The sequence below is a fragment of the Rhynchophorus ferrugineus genome, unplaced genomic scaffold (assembly GCF_030347505.1).
Source record: "Rhynchophorus ferrugineus isolate W39M unplaced genomic scaffold, kcgeb_rfMv2 rfM1, whole genome shotgun sequence".
Classification (NCBI taxonomy): domain Eukaryota; kingdom Metazoa; phylum Arthropoda; class Insecta; order Coleoptera; family Curculionidae; genus Rhynchophorus; species Rhynchophorus ferrugineus.
Genome location: NW_027472580.1, coordinates 26405156 through 26417702, shown reverse-complemented (window position 1 = coordinate 26417702; position 12547 = coordinate 26405156). Strand labels below are relative to the sequence as shown.

The window sequence follows — 12547 nt, the reverse complement described above, 5'->3', positions numbered from 1 at the left end:
TTAACTCGGAACTATTTGTACTTAAATAATAATTAGATCAAATTTTACACAATGACCTGAAGCTATATCCTTACAATACCTTTTTGATGCAAAAATCAAAAGCCCTAGAATTCCAGTTAGAGGCATAATTTCGTAAACCAAATAATTGAGTGCTTTTCAAGATATTGTTTTGAATGAAGCTCAATTCATTCAGTTTCATATAGACCTTTCTCAGTTATATATAGATGATATCATACTTAAAAAACAAATTCCTAAATTTAGTAATTAATTAACTATTTAGGCATAAACTCCACACAGACAGATTTTACATTTTAACCAAATTCGAGACCTACGCTTGAAATGGTAAATCTGGCAATGGATATGAAAATACTGCAGATGATAAATACAACAGTTTTCAAGACAATGAAGGTGATGAAGTGAGGACGGCTACCAGAAGTTTTAAGACAAAAGGAGATTTTTAAAAAATCCTGAGTCATTTCACACCCTTCTGTAGATATACTTAAACAAACAATTCCTCATCCATAGTTTTCTTTAACTTGATTCTGTGAAAATCTCTGAAATGAAAATGTGTTAATCTGAAAATATCTGGGTTAAATTGTGAGAGATACAATTTAAAATTTAGAGACGCCAATAGATGCAAACATGGGCCTCGATTTCAAATCCTGTCCGTAAAATAGATATATAATATCAACGATATTGTTATCCTACTATTCAAAAACAAGCTCCAGAAAAAAACCTAGGTTAAATAAAATGACGAATATTTTAAGAACCCAAGATACGGTGTTATCTAATCATCAATATAACAACACTGAAACATAATTTAGTTCGAATGCATTTTGAGTTCAAAGATAACTTAAAAATCGATCATTGTCTGCGATCTAGACGATGCTCTGGAATTTGTCTGGAGCTAAATCTAAAGCCATTTTTCTGATTTTCATAGTAATCACTATCATCAAGGAAAAATACAAGGACTATATATCACAGGAATATATTTACACTTAACAAACATCTATTAATTCCAAAAACGTTAATGTAAACAATGTTTATTGAAGACGTAAATTAATCATGTTAATTAATTATTGTCAACCTTACCTTGCGGATCCCTTATCTCCATTACTCATGTTATTATTTGTACAGTTTTGAGGATTTATTGTCTCTTGTAAATAATTAGACCATTATTAAAATATCCACCACATTTATTACATTTAACAGAATATACAGAAACCCAAATATGTTATATTCAATATGTTTATACGTATATACATATACAGGGGATAAACAAAATAATATGACCATCTGGCATATACGCAATATATATTTATCAACATGGTTTTAAACCACCATTTGCTTTTAAAATGTTGCGCTTTTTCTTGGAGTAGATTGGTTAAAGTGTCTGAATAGTTCCCAATGGAATTTCGCCCTATTCTTTTACCAAAATATACAGGAAATTGCTTCAATGATATTGGAAATTAAAAGCTACTCTTCACTTTTTACTCTAAAACCATCCATAACGTTCAATTATGTTGGGATCTGGAAATTTCGAAGGTCAGGGAAGCTGTTTGATAGTTTAATGCTCCTTGAACCAAGACTGAACCTTTTTGGAAGTGTATTTGGGCGCATTACTATATATCATTGGAATATGTCAGTATTTGGCAGCAATAGGCTAATCATAGTAATTGATGCGCTACCTTGCCTGGTTCAAGAGGCAAAAGTCGGAACTCAGTTCTTCATTCTAAACTCAATTACTTTCTGGAAAATTTTCGAGATATGAGTGGAAAACAAGTTGAACAATATCACCAAAATATTAAAAAGATCGAGAAATGATATCAAGAAAAACTGAACGTCTCAATAATATAAGATAATTGTTGGACGCTTCAGATTAATCTCACCTTCCAGATTATTCCCCAAAGCAAAAATATAAAAAGAGAAAACTCACTAAAAAAAAATAAATGGCTTTAGTGTGTATTACTGAACAGATATTAGAAAAAAAATCTGTATCATTAAAATTTCGTAAATAAAATAATATTTTTCAAACTTGTTCTCATTATTTTAATGTAACGACTCATTTAACATAGTTACCCAAATTGTTAAGAAAAATATCGTCCTATTCTAGTCATTTTCGGATTCACTGTACCCAAAAACATAAAGATTACGTCACAAAGCCTAAGCAACTGTTTTTCTTTAATCAATTTATGGATATTTAGATGAAAATGTGATTGGAAATTTAGAACAAGTGTTTCTATGCCAGAGATACGTAGAAAAAATAAGGTAGAAGCTTAAATAAGTTACCCCAAAAGAAAGTTTACATTACTTTATATTATATTCGAGATTTTAGACTAATTGGTCAAGCTGTTCTCTCATGCATTAGAAAGACTAAAGAGACCGTTATAACAATGGAAATCAAGAACGATAATACCATGGAAAGTGTTAGTTTTGATATTTTGATGCTCCTCGAACCATTACTATCTGCCATTCGAATATGTCAGTATTTGGCAGCAATAGGCTAATCATAGTAAGAACTTCATAATTGACGATAAAGATATTCGTTCGCAGTGATGTGTATGAGTGGATCAGCTGAATACAATAATATTTCCGCCCAAATCATAACGGAACCTCCCCTAGTCTGACTATAAAACAATAGGGATTGTATGCTTCTTTTGGTCATCAAACCATAACACATTCTTTCATTCCAGTTATCAATTGTCCAGGTTTAATGATCGTTAACAAGCCTTCCATGAATGTTAGCTTTGTGCAACTTCCGTCGCGTTGTTTCTGACGAAAAAGTATTGAGTGTTGAGTTGTGCTGTCACTTTTGTCACGGAACTTTTATGTTGTCTGGTACATTCGTTTTTAATGTTGGTGGGTTTCTGTTAGTTAACTTTAAATTTCGCTCGCGATTTCTATTCGCGGATGATGTTTCACCATGTTTGGTATATGGTGTGACTATTGTGGCTCGTGACATGTTAAACAATTCAGCTGTTTTCATCACAGACGCTCCCGCTAAACGAGCACTAACGATTTGTCCTCTATCGAAATCTAAGAGATCACACATTTCATCGATTCCTGGTTTTAACTATCACAAAACAAAGCATAGAATATAATCCACGAGATATGGAATGTAAATTTAACGATACATAGGCGTCGTATTATTTACACAGAAGTAGTGCTGATAACATACAACAAGGTATACTAAATTAGATGGTATTCACATTATTTTCTCTATCCCCTGAACTCATATTATATCTATATACCTAATTATGTTACAAAAAAACTAGTAATGCTCATAGTAATCATAAAAATAATTTAGTAAATTTCGTTGACAGGCACGTGGCAGACAAAATATAATTTTCATAAATAATCTACACCTACATTTAAAGAGAAAGGTTCATAATCCTTCCAGTGACTGCTAACCTTGAACACACCCAAGGCTATGACTCTATCTAGGCTATGAGTCATATACAAAATGCATATGACACATAGAAGTAAAAGTGAAAACCATTGGTTAGTTAATTCATGGAGTTAAAGTTAATATTAATTAATATATTAGTTGTACATAAGTGTTTTCACACTGAATAAAAGAAGATGCCGCCATCTATAAATTATGGTCAAATAGTCTCAGGCAATTCATAGAAAGAAACATTCATTTTTCTTAGCAAAAAAAGGATTTTCTTTTCATTTTAGAAAAAAAAATCCTCCAAATTATTCAATATTTATCAATATTCCAACCATTCGTATTATTTATTTTATTTAAATCAAGTATTACACTATCGAAATTCATAAAAGAACTATTGTGTAACCTATAATCTCTCGAATTGTGACGCTGAATAATGTTTATCACTTACATATTACATTAGATATGCTTAGTACAATCTTAATATATAAATTAATTTATTACTACTGTTCTATTGTACTTACATTATTATACAAGGCAAGTACAGGATTAATATATCAATATGTTTGTAAGTTAAAATTAAGATTAAGACTTATTCACTGTACAAGTTCGGGTGGTTTGGTTAGAAGTCATCTGATTTCCTGCTTGTTGTCTATTATCTATACTTTGCTGTGATTTTTGTAAACTAATTTCATGTTTTAAGACGAAATATTGAATAAATTCAAATTCTTCGTTGGTTACATAACGTTAAACATTAGTAATTAATCGAGGAAATTTGTTTCGACTGAATTGAATTACTAGTGTGTTTTGATATTTTAGTGTAACTCCATTTTTACACTCCATAACTTGACTGATAAACATCTCTTTTTGGTTTTAGGTCAATTTAGGTGTCTCACAATTAACCTTCACAGTTATTTGATTATGAGTCCAATATGCTTTATTTTCTGCCTAACTTGAACCCATTATCTGGTTGGATAACGGAGTATTTGATTCTGCTTGGAGAATCGATCATCTCTTAAGTGATATAATCATTTCTATGTTATTTCGATAGATTTGAAGCTATTGAAAATTGTCTTTTAAAGTCGCTAGTCCATTTACCAATATTGCTGACTGCCACTTGTAGTTTTTCTAGTTTTACCATACTAATTATGTCATCACTATATATTGCAAGTTTCTTTTGTTGTTGGGATACCAGCAGTACGGAGTTGATACAGAAGTGGTTCCAAGATGCTACCCTGCGAAACTTCATCCAAAATAGATTTAAATGATGAGAATGTCCTTTCGAACGAAACTCTAATTTTTCATTCCAAAACTACTGGATAACACAAAGTTATATCGATTTTTTTTTATTTTAAAGGACCGTGTACGCTACTATTTATGGAATATATTTCAAATATCAACTACAGCTGTGCAATTGTCCAATTGTCAATGAGTCTGTCGTATAGATCCAGTTGCATTTGTGCGATAGCTCCCGTTATGCTACCTTACCAATATAAATTACCTTTGCGAGAGATAACCATATCCTCAAATCATTAAAAATATCCATGTAACGCCTGCTGAAATGCATATAGACCCATTCTACCTTTTAGACCAGAAATCGGTTATCACCGTTTTTTGGTGAAGCGTTAAAAATGTATAGCCCAATCAATACAATAAAATTGCTAGCACAAAATGCACAACAAAATTAGTATCTAAATAATAAACAACAGGTAAAACTTTAAGAAGGGTTAAAGAGGGCCAAAAGGTTATCGAAAATATCCAGGTCTGGGATAATCCATAAAAGTTGCTTAGAATTAGAATTCGACAAGAAAATCTTTTTCTTTTGTAATGCGAAGCTATTTACGATTTGATACTATCTCTCAATAAGTATTATACGCTCTACAGTTTAAGATAACATCAAATAAAATCTAGGTTTCACATTCAGAGTAAAAACAGGTTTTTTAAATTAATTAATATTGTAAAGAAAGTTAACAAACCTACCGGATACACACTGGGCCAGAAGATACCTTCAATTTTTAATATGATCTTTATTTTCATTAAATCACTGATATTATTCCGAAATTTCGGTGAATTATTTGTTTTATAATATTTATTTCTATTTTTTAAAGAAATTTGCACTAATTTATTTATACCGTATTGATTATTTATTGATGCAAATACAACATAAGTCGAAATTTCTACTTAAATAATTTAAACTGACTTGATACTTAGTTTATATATTCGGAAAAATATAACCCACGAATAAAAATCAGTTAAATAATATTTTTAAGTACAACCAAACTGAAATCACGATAAATAATATGCGCCATCGCTAGCTAAACATCAAAAAAACAAAAACAACCACCTCACACAGTGATATCCGTCTATTATGTGGAAGATACCTTCTTTCCATTTTCTGTATCATCCAAATTCTTAATCTTAAACTGCAAAAGCTGTTAACTATAACAATTAAATGGTTCTTTATTCTGAAAAACTAGTATGTACAGTAGAAGTTAAAACGCTGATAAAAAAATAAAATCATCAAGATGATATTTCTAATATTGTTGAAGCATTTCACAGAAAGTTTATGAAACAACTGGTATTGGGAAGGAAGGAGTTATTATCAGCTTAACAAATCGGATATGTGTTAGATATTTGCATTAATGCTGATCATTTTTTCACTTTAAAAAGACATTTATCAACGACAAAAATCAATACGATACTTGTTAATCAAAATATTTTTTATCATTTCCCATAACTTTTTCCTGTTATTCTACCCAGAAATATGGTGGTACCGTATTGAACTGGGGTACACTGGGTCGGCAGAACTTTCCGTTACAGCTGTAATAGTGTATCCTTGACAAATATCGCAATGTGTGGCCGAGTATTACTACTACCCTTCATTGCAACAACATGTAATTAAATTTTCTCAATTAACGTCGGAACAGTTTCATTCAGTTTTAGCATCTCAACATTGCTAACATCACTATATGTAGAGCAAAACTTTATGACTATCAATATTCCGCTTCAGTGTCGATGTGAATGAGTCTTCTGGAATAATCCATATCATCCAGTCGTCAGTAACAATACCCCACAGAAAACAATTCATTATTTGAGTGAAAAGCAATAAAACTACTATCCTAAAACGATTCGAAATGGCATTTTCAGTCAATTTGTATGATGGCCATTTTTAGTTCTCTTTGGCCTTTATTATCCAGTACAAACATCTAGAAACATTTTATTCATTAGCTACTAACCTTTTTCAACTTTTCAACTTTCTTTGAGGTTTTAAGGTAGATAAATCTTGCAACTCATCGTCTTAGAAGCATCTTAGTCCTCCTCGCCGTTTTTCATAGTCATGAAGCAGCCTCAACATACATTTCTAAAAGTCTTCGATAACTTTCAGCAGCAGATATCTTTAAATCAAACAACAAAGGCAATAAATGTCGAATTGATGATTAGCGTCTCTATATACGGAATAACACAATAACACTAAATGGAGAACGGTTATTTTATGTAGAAAAGTGTCAAAACTAACAATTAGATTAGCCGGTTTTTTTATATTGATACTTCACATTCACTAATAGAAACTGATGATCAAAAGATATGCAAGCACTTAATATTAGACTAATCAAACACTAAATGTTTTCAGTCCCACTTCTATAGAAAATTAAGAATTATTGCCCTCGGATATATTTGATTTTCCTACACTCATCCCAATCTCATATGTCATGTTCTTCATAATGTAAGTCATACCTCATATATAGACATGTTACTTGGATGATACAGCATGAACCACTAGCAGAGAATGTTAAATAATTCAGAAAACATCTGGATCGACGCATCTGGAACTTGGAAGAAACATATACTAATAAAGCGTAAACAACTTGAGCTTAAACTGAACCAGACATATTGGCTTATAAGGCTTAAACCTAAATTATCCTTAGATAATAAAGTATTATTGTACATGTCAAAAATTAGGCCTATATAGTCGTATGATATCCAACTGTGGGGCATATCTCCATGATATCCAACTACTAGCAACTCGAACATAGCAATCCTTCACAGATTCCAAAATGAAGTGATGTATGCCATCATTGACGGTCCACATTATTTCAGAATGAAAGTAATTCAGAGTGATATACCTTTGAAAGCTATATTGAGTGTGACTCAAAGTGCCAGTGTAAAATGTAACTCTGAGAGTGTGTCAGTGCACCCGAATATACTCACCAAACATGTAAACATTCACAATATCAGTGCGTAGGCTACCACGTTTACCAGCATCTGATTAATTAATAGACACAAAATAGTTTTTAAAATAACATTGGATAGTAATTATATTAAGTACTACTTTATATGTTTGTACAGGAGACCATTTATTGAACCAATGCCCTACATACCATTTTATAACATAAATCCAATCAAATACTTATTGTCCATTGAGTAGGTTGGGTATTAGAGTTTAAAAGAAATATTTATGATATAATTTCTTCAGGAATTAAGTAAATATTAGTTTTACCTGGACGAATATTCAGACTGGTCGGCCTCAAAGTTTTCCGCTTCATTACTATCTGACACTTATCATAACACGTTTCACTGTTTACCAAACACATCAACTTCGCACCAGAACAATCTCATCACATCGCATCGGCCCGAATCCGTGTATCTCACCGGCGGATCTTCGGAGACTAGTTTCTCAGAATAAAAATTCAAAGAAAGATATATTCCAAAAAGAAAAACGCAAGACGCGTCGTTTGAACACAATTAGCGATGGCTCGCTAACATTTTAATTGAATTGATAATTTATTTCGAACGAGTGGTTGATATTATCAGTCAAGTGTCAAACGTGATTGCGCCGTACCAAGGCAAGAGAAAAAGATTATTAGTCATTCCTGTCGATACGTTGCGTCTGAGGTTATCGAGCAGGACAGGTTGTGAAATTCACGTACCATTAGTGAAAAAACGACGAGTTGGAGTAGCATTAAACACTTAATCAACGATTAGTACAAAATACATACAAATTGATTACATTAATTGTTTACAGTGGTACATGTGATAAATAAATAAGGTATTTATTCATTTAAATGTATTTCGTTCACCTCAAAGTAATATCCTTGAGTATATATAAGATACAGTCGCCAAATTATTTTTTCCCGTCCTCTAACTTACTTTTTCTGCTAACTAACCCTCTCTATAATATATTCAACGTAACAGTAAAGTAAGACTTCATCAATATATTTAATGTATTGTCTATCGCAATTTGTAAATTCGTTTTAAAATCAAACAATATTTTCCATCTCATTTTATTCTAGTTAAAAAGAGGTACAATCCTGTCTGATGAGGCTACGAAACCTGTCCGGTTTTCAAATATCTGCAAAATTCTTCAAAACAGTAATAGTAATTACAGGTTATAAACTGACATACGTTGTATTGAGTGTTTCTATATATTTCAAATCGTGGCTTGTTATTACTCTGATTGAAAATGTTGAAGCCATCAGATCGTCAGAGTCAGTAACAGATTGCGTCTCAAATTAGTTACTTCGAACAGGAACGAGATAGTCGAGGAGTCGAGTCGAGTCCTCTTGTCAGTAAAATGCATTAGAGAGGTAAGTATCGATACTGTTAAATAATAAGTTGCTGCGGTTTTTGTTGGTAATATTTTTAGCATGTAACAGCTGCATTGAATAGTAAGTATGGGCACTGTGACTAAAATATGTAAAAAATTAAAAAACAATATAATCTTGAATTTACCGAAATGATACCATTATACATTATGATCATTATACGAAACAGGTGACAAATCAAGATCACCTTCATGCTAGCTCTATCAAACATAACATTTATAAAATATATAAAAAATTAGTACTTTTTTAAATATAAATATAATTTAATACAATTACTTTGTATAGAGGGAACTGTTAGTCTGGAAAGTATTCATAGAAAACCTGTGAGTAAAGATAAGAACACATAATATAAAGACGTCTAATGGAACTTCTAGACATATCTTTTAGAATATTACAATTTTTAAAAACATATGTCAAGAAAGACTTATAATTTCAAATTGTGTAAGACATGACATATTTTGAAATGGAATATTATTTCACACAAGGCAACAAAAGTTGACGTAAAAAGGCAAACGTTAAAATAGCATTTGATTAGGTTTTGTTAGTAATAATATTTATTAATAACTCCTTGAAGATATTTTTTTCTTCCTTGAAGATATTTTTTTCTTCATACCGGAATAGGAATAATTTTATTCCAGAGTTAGTGTTTTCCTATAAGTCCAAAAGCGACTACCATGGAGAAATGAACGAAAATATGTTTCAGGTCTGGTTTAAGAATCAGCTTTTAAAGAACTAGGAAAAACCATCAGTTTTTGTTATAGAGTATGGGTCATACGATAGTACATTGGCGAAAATATCCCACCAAGTAAACCGACAAATTCTGAGACTAAGGAATGGTATTCAATACGTAAATTAAATTTTGGAGAAACCATGAAAACTAATAGGCCTGAAGAAGAATACATGGTAAATTTGATGTCCCAACAATATGGTCATATAGTATTATGTTTTCTTCCCTATCAGTGCCTATTTAATCCTATTTAATTGATATAGGGTATGACAAAGAATTATTACAATAAACATGTAGGTCGAGGATGACATACAAGCAAAAACTGTCTGAATACGTGGAAGGAAGCACTGCCTTCAACAACATCTTTGGTTTAGACTAATCCTCTTACATATATTGGACAACAAGTGTTAGACAGATTGGAAATTAACAGCTTAGTTATTGATCTGAATAGCGACTCAGAATGTGATAGTAAGCGAATGAAACTTTCCGGATGTGAGATTATGATCCAATACTGACAATACCGAGAGATGAGAGTGAAACCAACTAAAGGTAACTAGATAATTAATATAGAACAACTATATGATAGATATTTCTATATATAGATATAAATATTTTAACAATGTGCATAGACATTTCTGTGATTGTTCAGAAAATACATGATCATATGGTTAAAATGTATAAAGAGAGAAGGACTACTAACTGTTTTACAAATTTACAAATATATTAGGGAGAATGCAGCGGTTAAATCTAGTTTTATTAAGAAATATATATACAGGTAGTAACAGAAGAAACTAAGAAGACATACAACGATATCAAAATTACTTGACAAGTAAACACTGCAACGAAGGAAACAAGAATTAAACATAAAACGTAAATATGCTCTCTAATAAAAGTAAAATACACTACTTGGATAAACTAACTAAAAAGCACTCAACCTAAAAACACATGCCTAACCTACAATCTATTTTAAACGTAATACACATGGGTTAGTTTAAGTCCTTCGATAATATATGCATTAGATGTACTATAATGTTAAAATAAATTATATTTGACAGCGTTATCTTTGTTTGATTATTTTATTTAGATTAGAATTTTGTTATACGTCAAAGCCAGAACGAACTAAAAGTTAAAATTGATGCGGCAACATTAGGACATTTTGAAGTCCTAAATTTAGATGACGTAAGTTCATTATTTCATTGAATAGGCTATAGTGTTCATATCTTGAAACAAAAGTTAATCACCTCAATCGACCATTATAAAAAAATGATGGTCAAACGTCGCAAAAAAAGAAAGAAAAGTGGATAAGAGGCATCAAATATTTCCAATGGGTGCATGAAAATTGCATTGAAAATCCAGGTCATAAATTTACAATGCAACTTTTGTAAAAAATTAGAATTACTTAATTCATACTGATAACTGACAAAGGACAACTGAGTTAACAAGTTCTTGATTATTTTTAAGAATAAAGTATTAATGTACCTACTGTTTAAAATTATATTTATTATTTTATATGTAATATTTTTTTTGTCATAAACTTTTAGGAACCTATGGTAATGTCACTCCGTCGTGTCTCAGTTTTCGGTTTTGATTTTAATGATTTTAATGAGTGACGATTCTGATGGCAATGACAAAGGAAGGTTTGGAGGAGACGGAAAGTCTCACGAATGAATTGCAACACTTATTGGATAAAACTTCCCATCAAACTCTCAATCAACTATCTCTATACGTTTGCATACAATGAGAGAAATATAAAAGGAAGACAAACGGAAACAGCTATCAAGCGAATTGACTCAAAATATAATTTCGAGACATTTCAGCTTCGTGGTTTCATTACTCGACAGTCACAAAAATGGACTTTCTGTAGTATATTGTGACTGGTAATAAAGGGACTTGAACTGTTCCACGACAACATATCATTTTACATTCACGTTGCAAGAATTCGAGTTCGGATATGACATTCTATCGCAGTTAGCGACCAGTCATAGCCCTTGATTACAATTGTTTATCGCATTACATAGTTCTGAATGCTGAATGCTGAAGTCGCTTGCAAAACCAACTTACAAGATATAACTTAAGACACAAGAAGAACTTGAAGAAAGTGAAAAAATAATGTCATTCCAAATGCACCAACAAAATAGATGACTAAAACGGGTATATCTGCTGGATCAGAAGCCTGTGTGCATTGTGAGTTAATGAAATCGAACTAAAAATTAATGGGAAATACCGCTGACAGATACTCATTGAAATTATACATCCATTATTAAAATTTTTCCATCAAAAAAATAAAACATACTGCTAAAACGATTTTGGCGTATGATATAATCTACTCCGCCCGCTATATAACCCAAACCGTGCTCCATCTGATTACCACTTGTTTCGATCAATGCGGAATGACTTGAATAATATATTCATCCATATTTCATAGAAATAAACTCATATTGAAAATATTTGCAAACCTCTAATGTTACTTTTAAAATACATCTAATGTTACTTTAACAATTTAGTTATAGCATAAATGATGCAATCAATGGGTGTAAAATAAAACTAATAAGAAACACCAAACAAACGTTACCTTTGCAAATATATAAAGGCGTGAGCGGTCGTTTTCTCCTTCTTGTCGATTGCATGTTGAATCACCTCCAGATCACCGTTACCGATAGCAAGACGTATTCTACGTCCCGACAGTTCCACACACTTCCCGGAAAACTCGTCCGAAACTAAATCCATTAATTGCCCAGATAAAAAATAACAGCGAAAGAGGCTTCGTTGTAACAGCGACGATAACGCAAATCTCTAATCCGTAAAGATTTAGATTGATAGATGTAA

General features: G+C 31.5%; 1 protein-coding gene across 4 annotated transcripts in view; it reads right to left on the bottom strand.

The window, feature by feature from the left end:
- Pde11 (Phosphodiesterase 11) overlaps positions 1-12547 on the bottom strand; it is a 456074-nt gene that overhangs the window by 432200 nt on the left and 11327 nt on the right. For 2 of the 4 annotated variants that reach the window (XM_076419153.1, XM_076419155.1), the window contains exon 1: positions 7890-8148. The exons of the other annotated variants lie outside the window; for them this stretch is intronic. In XM_076419153.1, the coding sequence (XP_076275268.1) occupies positions 7890-7983 (94 nt within the window). In that variant the 5' untranslated portion in view covers positions 7984-8148. Of the gene's footprint in view, positions 1-7889; positions 8149-12547 lie in introns of those variants that run through there. 4 annotated transcript variants of the gene reach the window in all.